The sequence below is a fragment of the Neopsephotus bourkii genome, unplaced genomic scaffold (genome assembly GCF_033783945.1).
Source record: "Neopsephotus bourkii isolate Nb327-2 ecotype Australia unplaced genomic scaffold, CSIRO-AGI_Nbou_v1 NB_107, whole genome shotgun sequence".
Classification (NCBI taxonomy): domain Eukaryota; kingdom Metazoa; phylum Chordata; class Aves; order Psittaciformes; family Psittacidae; genus Neopsephotus; species Neopsephotus bourkii.
Window position 1 is genome coordinate 13,318,065 of NW_026900624.1, and position 17,386 is coordinate 13,335,450.

The 17,386-nt window shown below is 43.8% G+C and overlaps 1 protein-coding gene and 1 long non-coding RNA gene across 10 annotated transcripts; one reads left to right on the forward strand and one right to left on the reverse strand.

Annotated features, from left to right (window-relative positions):
- Nucleotides 1-3,224: 3,224 nt before the first annotated feature.
- SMCO3 (single-pass membrane protein with coiled-coil domains 3) lies at nt 3,225-12,359 on the forward strand. Of its 9 annotated transcripts, none has more exons than XM_061361622.1 (3): nt 8,125-9,313; nt 9,823-9,877; nt 11,607-12,359. In XM_061361622.1, exon 3 carries the CDS (start codon nt 11,620-11,622, stop codon nt 12,295-12,297), a length of 678 nt encoding a protein of 225 aa, XP_061217606.1. In that variant the 5' UTR covers nt 8,125-9,313; nt 9,823-9,877; nt 11,607-11,619; the 3' UTR covers nt 12,298-12,359. The 9 variants fall into 9 exon arrangements, 8 of the variants coding, with proteins under 8 accessions (XP_061217570.1, XP_061217564.1, XP_061217625.1 ...); XM_061361602.1 differs by having other exon boundaries at nt 8,126-9,313; nt 11,604-12,359; XM_061361586.1 differs by lacking the exons at nt 8,125-9,313; nt 11,607-12,359 and adding an exon at nt 3,225-4,303 and having other exon boundaries at nt 9,823-9,843.
- Nucleotides 6,735-14,410, reverse strand: LOC133216697 (uncharacterized). Its single transcript, XR_009726700.1, has 3 exons — nt 14,367-14,410; nt 7,687-7,778; nt 6,735-6,863 (listed from the first exon to the last, which is right to left on the reverse strand). It is a non-coding gene; the product is annotated as an uncharacterized LOC133216697 (long non-coding RNA).
- Between the last annotated feature and the right edge of the window lie 2,976 nt (nt 14,411-17,386).

A 17,386-nucleotide genomic window follows, 5' to 3' on the forward strand; every position in this document is an offset into this window, starting at 1 on the left:
AGGTCTTCATTTTCACAGTCCCTGCATCTGCTTTCCAAGACTTGGGTGGTGTGGTCAGAACATTTGCCAGTGAAGACTGAGGAAAAGAAGTCATTCAGAACCTCAGCCTTCTCCAAATCCAGGGTAGCCAGTTCTCCTGATAGCTTCCGTAGAGGGCCCACATTGTCCCTAGTCTGTCTTATTTGCAAGCTAACCATAGAGTCCCTTCTTGTTATCTTTCACACCCCTCACCAAGTTTAATTCTAACTGGGCCTTAGCTTTCCCAACCTGGTCCCTTGCTTCCCAGACATCCATGTATTCTTCCCAGGCCACCTGTCCTTGCTTCCGCCTTTTTTTTCCTTCGAAGTTTCCTCAGCAACTCCTTATCCATCCAAGGAGGTCTCCTGGCCCTCCTGCTGCACTTCCTTCTAGTTGTGATGCAGCATTCCTGAGCTTGTAGCAGGTGGTCCTTGAATATCAACCAACAGTCTTGGGCCCCCCTACCCTCTAGGGCTATATCCCATGGAACCTTACTGAGCAGGTTCCTGAAGAGGCCAAAGTCTGCTCTCTTGAAGTCCAGGGCAGTGACCTTGCTGCACGCTTTTCTCACTGTCCTGAGGATCTCGAACTCCACCATCTCATGATTGCTACAACCAAGGTTGCCCTGGACTGTCACATTTCCAACCAGCCCTTCCCTGTTGGTGAGCACGAGGTCAAGGACGGCACCTCTCCATGTCGGCTCCTCTATTACTTGCAAGAGGAAGTCGTCTTCCACACAATTGAGGAACCTCCTGGATTGCTTGTGCTGGGCCATATTGTCCCTCCAACAGATATCAGGGTGGTTGAAATCCCACATGAGAACAAGGACCTGCAAGTGTGAGGCTGTTCATATCTGTCTATAGAGTACTTCATCCACAGAGTCCTCTTGATCAGGTGGTCTGTAACAGATCCCCACAGTAACGTCTCCCATCACTATTCTCCCTTTAACCCTGACCCACAAACTCTCTGTTGACTGATCATCTGTCCTCAGACAGAGTTCCATACTCTCCAGCCTATCACTGACATAAATAGCAACTCCCTCTCCCCATCTGCTGGGCCTGTCTTTTCTAAAGAGCCTGTAACCTTCTGTTCCAACACTCCAGGCATAGGAGCCATCCCACCATGTTTCTGTGATGCCTGTTATATCATACCCCCGTAGACGAGAACACATCTCTAATTCTTCTTGTTTGTTCCCCATGCTACGGACATTTGTATAGAGGCATCTGAGCTGAGCTCCAAATGAAGCCGCCTCATTGGCTGGAGCAGCCGGAATATCTCTGCATTGGTCCAAGCATTTATTGTAGGTGCTGGCAACTGACTGGGTGTATTGGGATGGAATGAAGCCCCCGCCCCTCCCCCAACACATCTAGTTTAAAGCTTTATTGACCAGCCTGGCAGGCCTCCTACCAAAACTGCGCTCAAGACCAGCCTCACCAGCCTCCAGTAGACCTGGCCTCCTAAATCGAGACTTCAATTCTCTGTAGTCAGAACAAGGCCCTAACACATCTTCTTGGCTATTTTCCATGCAGAGGAGCTATCAGAGACCATGAGGCTTTGCTGGCGAGGATCTGTATTTACACTCATTTTGAGCTTATCCAGTGTAAACAGTCCAACATGGTGCCACTCTGGTGTAAGGGTAGAATTGGCTACATGTTATTAGAAACCACGAGGAGCTAAGGAGGAGGAGGACAATTATCTCTGCTTCCAGATGGGATCCCAACCTACCCTGCATTTCTGTGTTGGCTTTATCAGAGCTCTGCACTTTTTTAAAAGGGCTCTTGACCAGGGAGTGCTCTCCACCTCATCCTGACACATAACTCCTCAGGAGAGACCTGCCTTGACATCTCCAAGCCAGGGAGTTCTTCCTTTTTGCAAGAACAAGAACATCAGATACCTTGGAATTAACAGAACTACCAAGGTGAAGGACACCAGACTAGATGGAGCTGGGGAAACCAGACCCTTCCTTACGGATTGTCAGCTCACTTCTACCAGTAAATTGTCTTTTTGGATTGATTAATGACTTCTGAATTGCTGTAAGAATCTGGTGAATGATCTTTAGTTGAAGAACTGTAACCAAAACCTGACTGCAAATTACAAACTGCAGAATCTTCCAGTTCAAGAAAAAGGGAAACACATATAAATGACCTCTACTTGGTCAAAAATATTCTCTATGATGTCTTAGGAAGACTCTGGGATGACAGTGCTGCTGGTTAGCCTTCTGTTGTTGATCTCTCGAATGCTGGTAAAAGGACTAAACATTGTTAACATTGTTCTTAATTTTAAATGGCAAAATTGCTTATCCCACTGAAATAAACCTTCCTCTTTCCCCTCTCCCCCCCCCCCCCCTCTTTTTTATCATTTGAAACATGTTCTTTAAGGAGCTTTGGGTTCTGCTTTAACTCTTCTGCTTTCAGTTGCTCTGTTGAATTTCTTATCTGTTCAAATTCCTTTTAACTACTTGGTTGGAAATTTCCTCTTGTTTGGAGCCAGGTGGTTTTCCAGGGTATGTTTGTGAGTAGATCTCATGGAATTATGGTCCTCTCCTTTTTTTCCAGCCTGTCTTGGCCAAGGCTCTGTCAAAATGTTTTGTTGGGTGGGACAGTGATAATATCGCTCTATTTCTTGTAATGCCTTTTAGCTTTCCATCAGAGCAATTATGGCATCATAGAGAAACTGAATCCCCATGTAGTTTATGAGCCACTATAACTTCAGAGGCTAAGAAAGGTATCAATCTGGTTATGTGTCTAGGATGAATACTTGACATGAAGCGAACTTCTACTTACAGAATTCAATTATCAACTGACTACAGTACATGATCAGTCTACTGGGAGATCAAACAGCAAAAATAACAATGCCATAACTCGCACCATTTCTTAGATCTTATTACAGAAGATTTTTATTAATTAGAAATGCTAGAAACAGATAGTGTTATATATTAGACGTTATTTTCCTGTTACAGCACTCAGTTGTGTGAATCTTTACACATTCATTTAAGGTATGACAAGTCAGGCTGGCCTCCCCGAGACAAACTGGATGAACAAAAGTTTTAGTTCACTGCTACTATACTGTTCTTTACTGAACATCAGTCCCTGAAGTCAAAACATGTCCGAGAGGTATGACAAGACAGGAAGAAGAAATTTACCTCTGAGAGTGTTCAGGCTGCATTGACCCTAGCACAATTTTTCTTCTTTTGCTTATTCTTTCCCTTTTCAAAAGCACTTATTAATCATGAGCACAATATTGAAATAACTGGACCGTGGGTTTGTCCTCCAGGCTTTATACCCTCACTTTCTGAAGGACCAACTCTTCTTAAGTTTTCAGTGCCACTCATCCACATGAAATAAGAATTTTGGCATCCTGGCTGGAATTTGCCTGAGGTGGGACTTGGACAATAACCTGAGGCTGCTCAGGGTGGTTTTGTCGAAGATGCCTACCTGCTGTCCTTGCTTTGCCTGTAATGACAAAGAGGCAAGAAGAGGGCAGGGAAAAATTGTCTTGCATCCACAGACATACACAAAACACACATGATACTAATCATCATTTGCTTTTATGTTGTAGGCTGCATGCCAGCTCATGATGGATATGGCTTTGCATTCCTTTGATGACCAGTATCTAGGGTGCAGAGAGCAGGTGATGGAAGAACTGGAGAGAGGAGACTATTTCCAAAAGGAAATAGCTGCTAACAAGGATTATTTGAGTCTCTGGAAGAAGGCTCAAGAAGCTTTGTTAAAGAGCCCTGTAGGTCTCCTGAGGGAGATGCAGGAAAGCCATGCCATAGTCCTCATGGCTTACACCATGAACTCTTCCCTGCACTCTCAGCTGAACTGGGCCACATCTACAGCAGGAAGTTCTCCAGAGCACTACAGACACAACTTCAGTTTCAAATATTTTCACTTTTACCTGACAACTGCTATTCAGATAATGAAGCAATGGCAGAGCAGCAAGGAGAGCATGGGGAAACGTAAGTGCTACCGGGTGCACAGGGGTGTAAAAGACTTGTATATCAAAGCCATGGAAGGCAGCAAGGTGCGATTTGGCCGTTTCACCTCTACCTCCCGCCTCTGGAATGAAGCTCAGAAGTTTGGGAATGAAACTTTGTTCACAGTGACCACTTGCCTAGGAGCAGCTATGCAAGGCTTTTCTTACTACATATCTGAAAAGGAAGTCCTCATTCCCCCTTATGAGACATTCCTTGTCAAAAGCTTCTCTCAGACACAGCACGGTAACCGTCTGCATCTTCATTCTGTGGGGAACTACAGCAAGTACCACTGCCATCTCGTGGAAGGTACCGTATACAGATGTTCATGCGGGCGGGAGCGGGACAGTGTTTCCAAGGTCCCCAAGCAGCCCCCGCCAGCTGCACCAACACGGGTCCACACCGAAGGCCAAATCTGTAGCTGTGTTCTCTGTGTCCACCTATGAGAGCCACATGACCCAGGTTTTTACTTGTTTGTCATGAAACCTGGGAGCACACCACAGTTCACCTGATACACAGAAGGTTGCAGGGCTCTTTGTTACTTCCATTTATCCCATCTGCCATTGCAAGGATGTCATAGGACACATGCATTTGGGTCCCTCAGCATTCCTATTGCAAAGGCAGATGAGATTTGCAGGCAGCTTGAATTCAGATATTTATTCTGGTGGCTTCCAAGGCTGCTGCGCTTCAGGCCTCAGGATTGTTCTGGGCTTTGGTCCACTACTACTCCGGCAAGCTGAGGTAAGCGCGAACAAAACTACCATTGCTTTAGTGGTGTTTTCTCTCCTGTGAGAACAGGGAGGAAAGGTATCCTTTGGCAATGCACATGCATAGTTTCCTGGCTATAGAGCTAACTCCATGCTGGAAGACCTCACTGGGTCTGTTCCAGTTAATGAGTACACCACCAATACCCTTGCTTTTGTCTCTTTGGACAATAGTGTGTCAATGCAACCTTAGAGCAAAAAATAATTATTCAGAAGTCAGAGTTTGTGCCTGGACCTAAGCCAAAGTAGTAGATTGACTTGAAAAATGGCTCTTCTGGGAAAAGCTTGTGTTATCAAGTTCAGGAAGCTCTAGGCAGCAAAAAAAAAAGGTCTAAATGACTGCTCTCTTGGCTTTATTTCAGCTTCAAGAAGCAAGAACAGTGGTTCCACTGCCCTCACCTCAGCCATTCTTCCTAGTGTAGTTGGAGTTTTCATGTGCTTGGTTCACAGTGACTGATTCTCTGGCTGCATCTAGATATATGCACTTGAATAGCAGGTGAGAAGAACTACAGGAAATCAGACTCTGGAGTTCCTGTTGCTACAGAAGGTTCAACCCTCCCTTTGCTTTCAACTGCAGCTCTCCAGCTGAGACCGTAACATTCAGCCTGACTCATGAAATGATACATTCCTTGCACCCTTTCAGGTAGGAGGGCAGTTATCTATGGCCTTTCTGAAGAACAGGTCAGCGATACCCTTCACTGTATGTAGTTTTTCCCATACGCATTCAGGAAAGACACACACACAGACTCTGGATTCTTTGCAGATCTCTTTGTGCCTTTATTTTTAGTGAGAAAGAGTCTGTGGGATGCAAAAGGCACTTAAGGAATTTTTATGTCTTCATATTTTAGCAAATTGAATGAAGGAGCTTGAGGCTCAGCATCTTGTGTATCAGATTTAGGTATCTGTAATGGAAGAGGCCAACATCTAATAATCTGAAACCTAGTAACATGTTCTGTGAAACTGAATTACTGACCCTGAAATCCTGAGACATGGTTGCCTAGGCAGCCAGAACAGATTCAATACAGAACTATTTTACCATTAACTTGTTTTCTGTCTGTGTGTCATGTTACTTTCTTGTTGCTGTTTGTTTACCAGTTATTTGAAATAAGTTGTTAGAACTTGATGTTGACCACTAAATGCTCAAAGATACTAAGCTCAGATTTCAAAATTAAAAACACTAGAAACAGCTGCTGCAGATACTTCTTTTATGTGTGTTCAGACATGCTCAGACTCTTTCCTATGTGAGAATTAGAGGAATCAAGATGGATTTCTGACACATCAGCATGTTTATAGTTCTTCTTGCTTCTCTTTTATCACGTGGATGCAGGCTTCAACCATTTTGACAAAGGTTTGGAATCTTTCACAAGGTGGTCTCAACACCCTGAAAGCCTCCTCTAAGTAGTCAGCTGCTATTTTCAGGCTTTTCTTTATGGATCTGTGTCCTTGAAGGATAGCCTGTAGGAAAACAAGAAGTGAAGAGAAGGACGACACAGAGCGAAGCCTGCGTGGTTGTGGTGGTTCATCTGAGGAGGAGCTGTCTTCTGTTGCACTTGGTGCCTCATTTTCTTGCAGCATCTTCACAATATCAGCATAATCCATGAGAAGGTCTGATACTTGGAGGGATAAGGCAGGTGAACTCAATAACTGATGCATAGCAAACTCTACTGTGTCAGGGAAATTGTCATGTTTCAACATCACTGCAACGAGAACACCCATGATGCTTTCTACTGTCTCCTTGTATTTCTCATAAAGTTCCTTTACCGCAGTGATCTTGTCCTGCAGGGGGGTGGTGGGACCGGCAATCCTAGCATACAAACTTTGGCTGATGCTTTCATGTACATCTTTGTCTTTTGATTCCATGTTGGCTTGCATCTCTTTCAAAGCACTGACCAGGAACTGTAGATTATCTTTAATGCTGAAGTTTTCTTTTACTGACATGATAGGGAAGTCGGTGCCAAAATTTCTATTGAGGAGTCGGAAGATTGCGTTGATGGAAGAGACATAGATGTACACTAAGTCATGAAGATTCTGACAGGCCCTGACCAGCCTTTCTTTATTACTCATAAAACCAAGGCGGGCTAACATTTCTGGAGTAGGATCTGACTCTGAAAAATAGAGGAAATACAGAAGACATGGGGGAATAAAACTAGATATATTGTTATGAATTAATTTTAGTTAGTTGAAATTTTTAAATGTGTTCTTTTGACTGGTGGTTTTGCTTAGCTATACTATATAGCTATGTAAGTATGTAATGATACGTACTATATATTATAGTATCTACATACTATAGTATGCATATATATATATAAGTATGTAACTATATATATGACTATATAGGTAATTGTTTAGCATAGGAAGCTAAAGTTTACTGGAGTCTTTGGCTAAAAGTAGCTAACTCTGACTTAGATAAAGCTGACCTTAATTTACAACCTTTGCTTAGTTATGCAAATGAAGGCCACAAGACCATTGCAAATTGGAAGATAGGAGTTGAAAACATTAGCAAGGAGCAACAGAGAGATAAATAACGTATGGATCTCCTGGAGGTAAAGAAAGAACCCAGTGATGGACAAGGGGACCCCAGACCAAAATTCAGTCCTGGGCCAAGAGGCACATGCAAGGTGCATACATTGAAATGGTAGAAAATCCCAGGAATTTATTTTTTCTCAGTCCCTCCCTAGAGACACACAGTCTTAAGCTGCTCTTATTCCTGTAACACCCCATTAGCAAATTATTTATCTAAGAATCAGAAGTCTGAGACTGTGCTTTGGGAAACCTAGAGCAGAAAATTTTCTTTAACAATATTTTCAGATAGAATGTTATATTTCTGAAACCAGTATTACAAATTTTCAATCCACCTGACCCTTCCTCCCCCAAAATGTTAGAAGAAAACACAGAAACAGGTCTTTGTCAGCCTTTGTAGGGTCTCACTAAGCAGGCCAGCAAAATATGGTGTAAATAGCAGCAACTATTATTACTCTTATGGCTGCAGGAAGTTGTGTCTCTGACCTTCAGCATGTAATCTGAAAAGGAATGGAAGTGATGTAAGTGAATTATTATTTTCTTTTGGTGTTTATTGGTAAATTTATGGGAGTCCTAACAAACAATCTACACCATTCTTGGAACCATAATCTTTCAGTTTGTATATAGTATCATAGAATAGTTCGCATTGGAAAGAACCTTAAGATCATCAAGTTCCAACCCTCTGCTATGGACAGGGACATCTCACACTAAACCATGTCAACCAAGGCTCTGTCCAGCCTGGCTTTGAACACTGTCAGGGATGGAGCATTCACAAATTCATTGGGCAACCCATTCCAGTGCCTCACCACCCTCACAGTGAAGAACTTCTTCCTTACATCTGATCTGAACTTCCCCTGTTCAGGTTTGAACCCATTACCTCTTGGCCTATCACAACAGTCCCTAATGAAGAGGCCCTCCCCAGCAGCCTTATAGGCCCCCTTCAGACACTGGAAGGCTGCTACAAGGTATGGTGGATCTATGCAGAATTCAATTCATACTGTTGGGAGGGGGAAGTAAACACAGCAAAATCAAATGCATCAGACATCTACATTCAAGTGACAAGAGACTGAAGACAGAGTAATACAAGGTTTTGTCAGGCTACAATTTCCTGCAAAGTGACCCATATCTGTCAGTTCATATAGCAGTTAGATGTTGCAAGCATCCTTTGACAGGTAGAAGCACAAAACATTTCCTTTGCTTGGGCTCCCACCTTGCTACTGTTTTGACTGCTAGGGAAGTTATGTCCTTCTACTTGCACCTAAAGAGCTCTTCCAAGGCCAACTGTAGGTATAGTCCTGGGACATTACGTGGCTGAGGACTGCTCCTGATTTTGCCTTTGCTTGTGCCAGAGCCTCGAAAAGCCAGACTGGTTGCAGAAGATGTGTTTCATCAGCTATTGTTGTGGTTAGGTGTGTCCAAGCAGTTGAAATTTCCCATCTCACTTCATACTTCAGAATTTTCTCCCAGTGCTCAGCTCAGCCCTCTGTCTCTTCCTTCTTTCCCTTTCCATGGTAAAAGTGGTATGAAATTGTGTGGAATGGCAAAGATTTTAACCTCCACTGCTGTTTAGCCAGAGCTGGCTCTAGGGCTCCACACAACTTCCATTCTCATGGCATCAGAGCAGAGGACCTTGCAAAATGTGGCAAAGAAGGGTGATATCATCCCCTTTCAGCCATGGCTAAAGGTACCTGTGCTGGTACCTTTGTTGTAGGCAGGGGTATTCATACTGTACCTGTTATCTCCAGGAACAAAAGGCTTTTCGAGGATCTAACTATTGGGAACTAGCATTAAATAAACTGAAATATGTTCAAATTGGAAGGGGGCAGGAGTAAGAAAATGAGATGAATCTGGGTAAACACCAAACAATAGAATTAATGATGAGCAGGCAGGCAACAGGACTGAGGTGAAGCCCAGCCTCTGGATCCCTAACTCATCACATGCTACTGGAAACAACCAGAGGAACACACGGGAAAGAGATGAAGTCACTGTCCCATATACATTTCAGCTGATTGCAGGAGCACTCAGACAAAATCAGGTAGGTAGTCTAAATGTTTAATTAGAAAAGCTTCAGGAGCGAATCTCCCTGGAGCTGGAGAAATAGTCAGAAATACAGGAATATATGTGGCTTTCCTAACTCCAGAAAGCAAATGTAAAAATTCTTGCATGTTAATGTGAACAGTAAAAGGTGCTTTTAGTATTAAGAGACATAAAATCTAGAGCATTTATAGGAAGCTGAAATAATTATGCATAAAGAACAGATGCTAAAAAGTCTCCTCCACACCTGTCAAATACGTTAAATATTTGTTGAAGTCCTGTTCCTCTTAGAACATTTTATCTTCTCAGTTTCTACAAATAAGGTAAAACAAATGACCTTTCAACAAAGCATCACTCGAGCAGAAAGTATCTAATACCACACTGAGTCAGAGAGCAAGTCAGCAACATCCTTGAGGGAGGACTGGTATGAAATCATACTTTGCACTGACATGGCTTTATGTTTCCTGAAAATCACAAACCTTTCCTGTATGTTTACTTTGCTCCCTCTAGCTTGAAGAAGAAGGAAAATGTGTTAAAGAGTTTATTCTCTTGACAGAGCTGCAAGGTAAGTGGCTGAAAGAAATGTACAGCACTGTGTAAAATAGTGTGGAAAAAATTACCTTCAGACAGGCTTGTATTTCAACAGAGACAAAAAACTGGCTGGGGAACTGTTGAAATCATTCTCGTTTTCTACACGGATCTTGTGGGGGAGGGTGTGTTTGGTAAAATACAGCTGGGTCACTGTCAGATGGTTTACAGTTAGCAGTTAATGCAAGAACTACAAAGGACCAAAATGGTATCAAATTATCATTTTAAGAATAAAAATCTAGCTAGTACCGTACACATACCTATTTGAAGTTATGATATGTAGGCACCAACAGCAAGAGGAGATTTATCTTGGAAATATGTGAAACACTGCACAAAAGTGGCCCAGATTTGCAGTAAGAAGACTGAGAAAAAAGAAGTGCCAACAAAGAAATGAGTCATCCTGCTCATTCAGTATGTCCCTGTTGCAAAGTAAAAACATATGCATTCAAGTCAAAATCATGCTACAGCATGATTACTTTGCAGCTGGTGATGGATTAAAGGGAAATGGTATGAAGAATGACTCCATGATCACAGGTAATTCAGTTGCTTTGGACTCTGTATATTGACATGGAAGTAACGAAGAAAAATGTTCTTTTGCTGGCAAACCAGCGACAGCTCAGAGAATAATGACCATAAGGGCTAGACACAAGTGTTTGCAGGGGGAGGAATCAAACTAGTTAAGTTTTGTGCTCTGGTCTGTACAGTGATAAGGAAGAGTCGGATTCTGCTCAGTCAAGGTTTAAGAGCCTGGTGAGCATCTGCTGATACTGGACACTCTGGGAACGGAGGGAGTGTGGCTGTGCAAGCAGGGCTCTCCCTGCAGCCCAGTGCTTGCTGCTCCAAGGCCATCTGGCAGCACAGACATCCTGCTGCAGTAGGTGCTTCCATGGCATGCTGAACATCAGGTGCTCTCTGCAGTGTTCGATGTTCACGAGTGAGAAAACAATGGTGAATTGATTACAGCATTAGGGAGGTGAATAAATAATGAGGGAAGAGGGACTAAATATCAGGGAAGGAAATACAGTGCGAGATGTGTGTTAGGTGATAGAGGTTAGGATGGGTTTATCATAGATATTACTATTTTCTATGAATTACCAAGTGTGAATTTATTACTATAAGAACAGAGGGCTTATATACTAACATTTTCTCTTGACTGTGAAGAGAAATAAGCTACACTGACATAAAACACCCTTATGGTGACAAAGACTGTGCCTACTCCATCAGTCATAAAAATCAGATGCCACTAACTGAAAAAAAAAGAATAAAAATAGGCTGATACAGAGATCTGTCTAGAACAGGCCTTTCCTTTGCACAGCTTATTTTAGATTCTGCTGATTAAATGAGACTGTTCTGGTTTTTAATGAACTAGTTCAGCTTCTACCATGTTCAGTTTCTAAGGGGAAGAATGACCCATGTTCATTTTACCAATCTGCTAATTGCTTATTTGTTGGCTATTTTTATTGCTCCATATTGAGCAATATATTCCATGCCTCATAGGGTCCTTTTCCAATCATTTGGTTAAAGATCCAAAGATCTTTAGATCAGAAGAATTAAGATTTCTAGATTTACAAGCTATGACTTGGGATTTGAATCTCTGAGTATAGAAAGAACCAGTAAGGCAGAGACAAAGCACACTTCACTGCTCTGTAAGGGCTAGGGTTATGGTGCTGAAGAGAGTAATATATTTCTTTTCTCTCTTGAAGTAGATTATTCTAAAGAATGGCGCTGAGTGACCTCCTTTACCCAGATAACCCCAAGAGAAGGCAAGAATTGATCCATCTGCACCAGGAATTGCTTGACTGCATGTCCACAAATTTCCATGCAACAAATGAGCTGGCTAGAGTGCTGAATGAACACCTGGGCTGTACCATTACCTACATTCAGATGAGAGAGAACAGAACAGTCAAGGAAAATTGTGACATTATCATCCAAGCAATGAGTGAGATTCAGCATCAGGTACAGAAGATTGATAGTGACCTGAAGGAAAAGCTAGAGCCTGTGCTGTACCAGAAGCTGTATGACATCAAAGAGCCTGAGCTGGAGAAAATAGCAATAGCCCATAAAGTTTTTTCCATTGTACTTGGAGAAGCGACTTCAACAGCTGGGATGGTAGCTATCAAACTTCTCAGCTCCAATTTTTTAACGCTCACTGTGAGCAAGCTCGTCAGTCTCCTTGCACAGATTGGGGCATCCGTTCTTGGGGGAATCAGCATCACTATTCTTGGACTCGGCATCGAAATGATTCTCCATGCCATTCTGGGAGCCATGGAAAGGAATCAGCTTCTGGCAGCTGTGAGAAGCTATGAGAAGCACCTGGCTGAGTTTAAAGCAGCCTCAGAAAAGTACCGGCGTGCCATACATGAAGTGACTTCTTTGGTGAGACAGCAGGTTCAGTGAATGAAGTCAGAGCTCTTTCTCCTGCTGTGAGAGTGGCTGCAGCAATTATGCCCACAGAAGCCTTTTTGCTTCATTATGGTAAATGAACTACTGATGGCTTTTTTTTCTTATTAGTGGCAAGAGAGCAAGAGACCAGGGAACTGGCATTGAAATATATTAATAAGGAACTGGCTTATAGGTGCTTCTGGGAGGTAGCACTTCAAATATGTTGCAACTTTTCTTCAGCTATTTTCTGGGGTGCACTGTAGATAACTTTGAACTGTAACTTATACTTGTGACATACTCCTCACTGCTGGAGTAGTGGTGAGGAGGTGTGATTTTTCTCCTATGTTTCCATATCAAACATGACAATATGGTGGGAGAAAAAAATTTCAGCAATCATCAGGATGGCTGTCTGCTAAACTCAGAGTGTGGATTAGTGCTAAATCTGGTAGGCTCAATTCCATGTTTGTTGGACTGCTTACAAGGACTAGCTGAAGCATATTTAGCTGCTATTTCCTGTCCCATCCCTGCCTAAGAAGCTAGACAGAGATCTTTAAATAAACTCTAATTCCAGTAGATTAGCAGGTAAGAGAAGCATGGGCCTACAAGCAAACACACACAATCTTGCCACACAACTGAGAGAAACAGGCTGTAGTGTTCCAGGCTGTGAATGACCTCTTATTCTCAGCACTGCCGTGCTCCTGCCAACCTACAGGTAACTATTTCCGTGCACAGTTGCTACTTTGTTGATTGAAATGGGATGCTAAACATGTACAAGTATCTGTAGGATTACAGCCCTATTAATGCACCAAGTGCTTTATTTTGAATCTTCACCAGTGTGGGACTGCCAACAGCGTGCTTAGATTCTGCATTTCACAATATGCTACCAAATGTCCTTATTTTTCAGATTTTAAAAACAAAGCTGGAAGCAGGAACATTATTTGCAGTCTCTTGCTCTGATTTGCTGTGGTTTGTTTGGTTTGGTTTTTTTTTTTGCTTTGATCTTTTGAAAAAGAAAAAAAAAGGTAATAAAATCATTAATAAAAATGTACCTGATTATTGTAAAATTTCTTTTTCCTGTAATGGTTTGTTTGAGTTTTTTTATATTCTGTCTGAAAAACCATCTTAAACCAATTAATGAAAAAATATTAAAATCTTCATTATAGATCCAATTTATTTTTATAACCATGATAGACTAATCTAGTAGGATTGCATATAGGATCCTTTTTTGGTATGAGCTTCCCCCATACTAAAAGCATATCTGAATTCATACATGTTTGTTAATATTCAATATTACCAATATTATGCATTATATTGATAACTAGATTGTGCCTGTGAACGTAGAGAGATGAGTGAGATTACAAGGAAACTCTACATTGGCTTCATAACACTTCAATTTTGGGTTTTGTTTTTTTGTTGTGTTTTCTCCCTTTCCCCCCACTGTTCCCATTCTGATTATCTTTTCTGACTCCTCTTTGCTTTTGTGTTCAAAAGCCACTAGATGCCAGTGCAGCTGCTGGCTATCAAGCAGCTCTGCCAGCTCTCAGGGAGAGAATCCAGGGTTCAGGAATATGGATGGATAGCACAGACTGACAAACTGGGACGAGCACAAGCCATGAATTGGGCAATGTGGGCCAAGAGATGCAACTCAGAAGAGGCAAAAACCACTGCCTTTCATGAGGCATCGTGGTGGGTGACATGGTGACCTGAGGCATCATTTCTCCAAAATGTGACATCTCCTACCTCCTGACACAAGTGGCACTCAGTTTAGAGGTACTTGTTTAGTGGCAAAAGACTGCCAATCAGCAGAACAGTGATGTTTAGCTGTTAGAGAGGCAGGAGTTCCTGGCTTCTGCTGACTTCCTATGTACAAATATACATTCTAATTTACGAATAAAACCCACCACCTCAGCACATATTGTTATGACATTGACAATCACTGCTGAATAAAAATAGCAGGGTCAAATAAAACAAATCTGTTGTACTTATCAGACAGTTTGCTGACATTTTCTTGAAAACAAATTCTAAGTGGGGTCAGGAAGCAGGACACATAATGAGGAACATAAAGATATACACTATCTACTCACTTCTTGTTCCTGGTGGACTTAAAGGAATTCTGGCTTTCCCACAATGGCCATGAGATGTTGGAAGATGTTGAAGATGTTAGAGGCTGGCGGGAAGCAGCCTGTCCCTCTGCTTACTGGGCCAGCTTCTCCCATCACCTAGGAGAGCCACCTCTGACTTCATAAAGGCGTACAGCAACATCCAGTCACAAGAAGATGGTTTTGAGGTAAAAAACCTGCCAATCAGCTTGGGACTTTCCCAAACTCCTTCCCTCAACTCTAACAATAAGACAGTCAATGGGATTTACTTGCATTACAAACTGTTACGTACTTGAACTGAGTGCAGCATGCATTTAACTGGCTAGAGGCAAGGGAGAGCACCCAGTGGAGCAGGAGCAGGAACAGCTTAGCTCCATATCTGCTTCTTAACTGAAACTCTGTCCCACAAAATAAGAGGTAGCTCCTGCCCTCTCTAGCCCTCTGACCAGTCTTGCATTTGTCCCCCAAAAATGTTATAACCAGTTTGCTGATGCTTCTCCTGGCCGTGTGGAACTGTTCTTGAGACTTCCTGGAGCTGCCTCTTGGTGTGACAGAACTGCCAAGTAAAAAGTATGACAGGATTATTGTCCTCCAAGTCAGCATACACTGCTGAGAGAAAGCAGTGTCTTGGGGTTGATGCAGTACCACTGAGCCCAGTATTGTCATGACAGAAGACCCCAAGCCTTGTGAGGAGTGGACGATTTTCAAAGCCTCATCTGTCTCCCCGTCCAGTGATATTGTACATGACAGGGATGTATGCAGCGTTCCCATCACACCGCCTCAGGCATTCTCCTTCTGCACAGTCTATTCTTCTGGACAAAAGATTAAGAGTTAAAATTGTATAATATGTGTTCCAAATAAGAACAGCCCTAAAGAAGAAAAGAAACTGTAAACGAGCCAAAACCAGTCTAAGATGCTTTCAAACCTGTGTAGAAACACTGTGGTTGCAACCAAACTCTGCACTGCAGTGAAGTCTTTCTGGTAACAAGAACAGTATAGAAGAACAGGCCAAAGAGGCACACGGAGGGGGTGACTCTGTTATATGCATGGCTAGGAAGGCTCCCCAGGCACTGAGAGCTCCTGGAGCCCTGGCTTTTTGGACGTTTCTGGACTGGTCAGCTTCTAACTTGGACTCTGTGCAGTTTATGAGTAATGTTGGTGTAAAAGCCAGACATAGGTTATAACCTTGCTTTTACCCACCCTGCAATGATTCTTCATAAAGTTCCAAGTTTGTAGCTGAGCCTCTATTGCTTGAAAGAGTACTGCAACGTTGTGTTGCATGGCACATTCACCAAGGGGTCTACAGGGGGGCTACAAATCCTGCTCAGAGATCAGACAACCTCTGCACCCAGGTGTATTTGTGCAGATAAAAATGCCCTTCCTACACCTCCCCTTGGCATGTTAATTCTTTTAAACTGCACCCATGCTTTATTGTTTGCCCCCTCCTTTTTCACAGTGGTGTAACTGGTACCCGAAGAAACCATGTATCTTTATCCTGGTTCTTCATGTGCCCGGGGGTTTTTGCTGGTAGTGGCACTTAGGGCAACAAGGCAGAACAGCTCTTACCCAGTGCTCACCAGTGTAAACTGATCATCACTTTACCACAAGGAATGTTGCAGGAAATGACAACTAACAGATTAGCTTCTGTGGTCCCTGCCGGGACCAGACCACCTCTCCTGTTCTCTGTACAGCCCGATGACCGTCATCCCACCACTTGGCTTCAGCAGTCCCTTCAAACAGCAGCTGGCACATGAGCCCAACAGAAGGATGCAGCAGCGCTGCCTTCAGGCCAAACCCAACACGAAACGCACAGAACACCTGTGACAGAGGAACTGCTCCCCCGACACTGTCTTTATTCCCCAGAGGCTCCTCGCACACCCCCCAGCTCTGCCTTGCTTCGCAACAAGGAGACGCTCTGTAGGATCCCCTCAAGAGAGCGTGCGGGAAGACTGCCGCAGTGACCACGGCCACGCCCTCTTGTCCCCGTAATATACCTAGCAGCGGCGTAGCATCTTCCCTCCATAGCTCTCCCTTGACCCGCTCCCAAAGTCCGGCGGGGCGGGCAGGGAGTCCCCCGTCCCCATTCACCCTCCTGATCCCGATCCGCCGCCTGAGCAGCCCAACGGCCCCCGCCGCGCACGCGCTTCCCCCCTTCCGGCCCCGCCCCCGGCCCGACCATAGAGCCGCGGATCATAGAGCTGCGGGTAGCACATAAAAGATCCCGCTTCCGGAGCGCGGGTCCGCACGGCGAGGTGCGGCAGTCGCACTTTACGGCGGCGTGCCGTTCGGTCCAGGCTCAAGATGGCGGTGGAGCCGCGGCGGCAAGGAGGGAGGCGGTGATCGAGGCCGCTGCGGCGGGACGGAGCCGGACTGGCCGGAGCCGAGCTGGCCGGAGGGGTGAGAGGAGCGGGACGGTGCTGAGCTGGGGAGGGGGAGGAGGAAGGAAGCGAAAGGAAGGCGACGTTTTGCACTACCGCCTTTTTTTCCTCCGTCGGGGGAGGAGGGGAGGCTTTCGTGTGCCTCATGGGAGGCTTACTGCCTCGGTCCTCTCTGCACGCCAAATTCATAAATTCAGTGGGATTTTTTTGTTTGTGTTTTTTTTTTGGGGGGGGGTTGGTGTTTCTTCGGCTGTTAAATTGCAGCATTGAAGCTCTTTGCTCTATATTCTGAAAGGATTAGGGATTGAGATTTCAGAAGTTTATTCTCTTCACCTTTACCTTTTAAATGTTAGAAATGCGGGAAAGGGTACTGTTTTCTGGCGAGTTTCCCACCGTGGGGTGCCCTTTCAAACAGCCAGGCAACTGCACATAGCCGTGTAGTAGGACCCATGAGCAGAGCTCTGTAGGTTTTTACTAGTCAGAACATTGAATGTGATCAGTTCTTGAAGCTTGTTAACACCCCTTTCTTTGTGAGGCCTTGATGCACTAAATGAGGCACAGTGCTTACATTTCTTTTTAAGGGTAAGGAAGGGCAGGCATGTTGTTTAGTGGCTTGAAAACGGCATC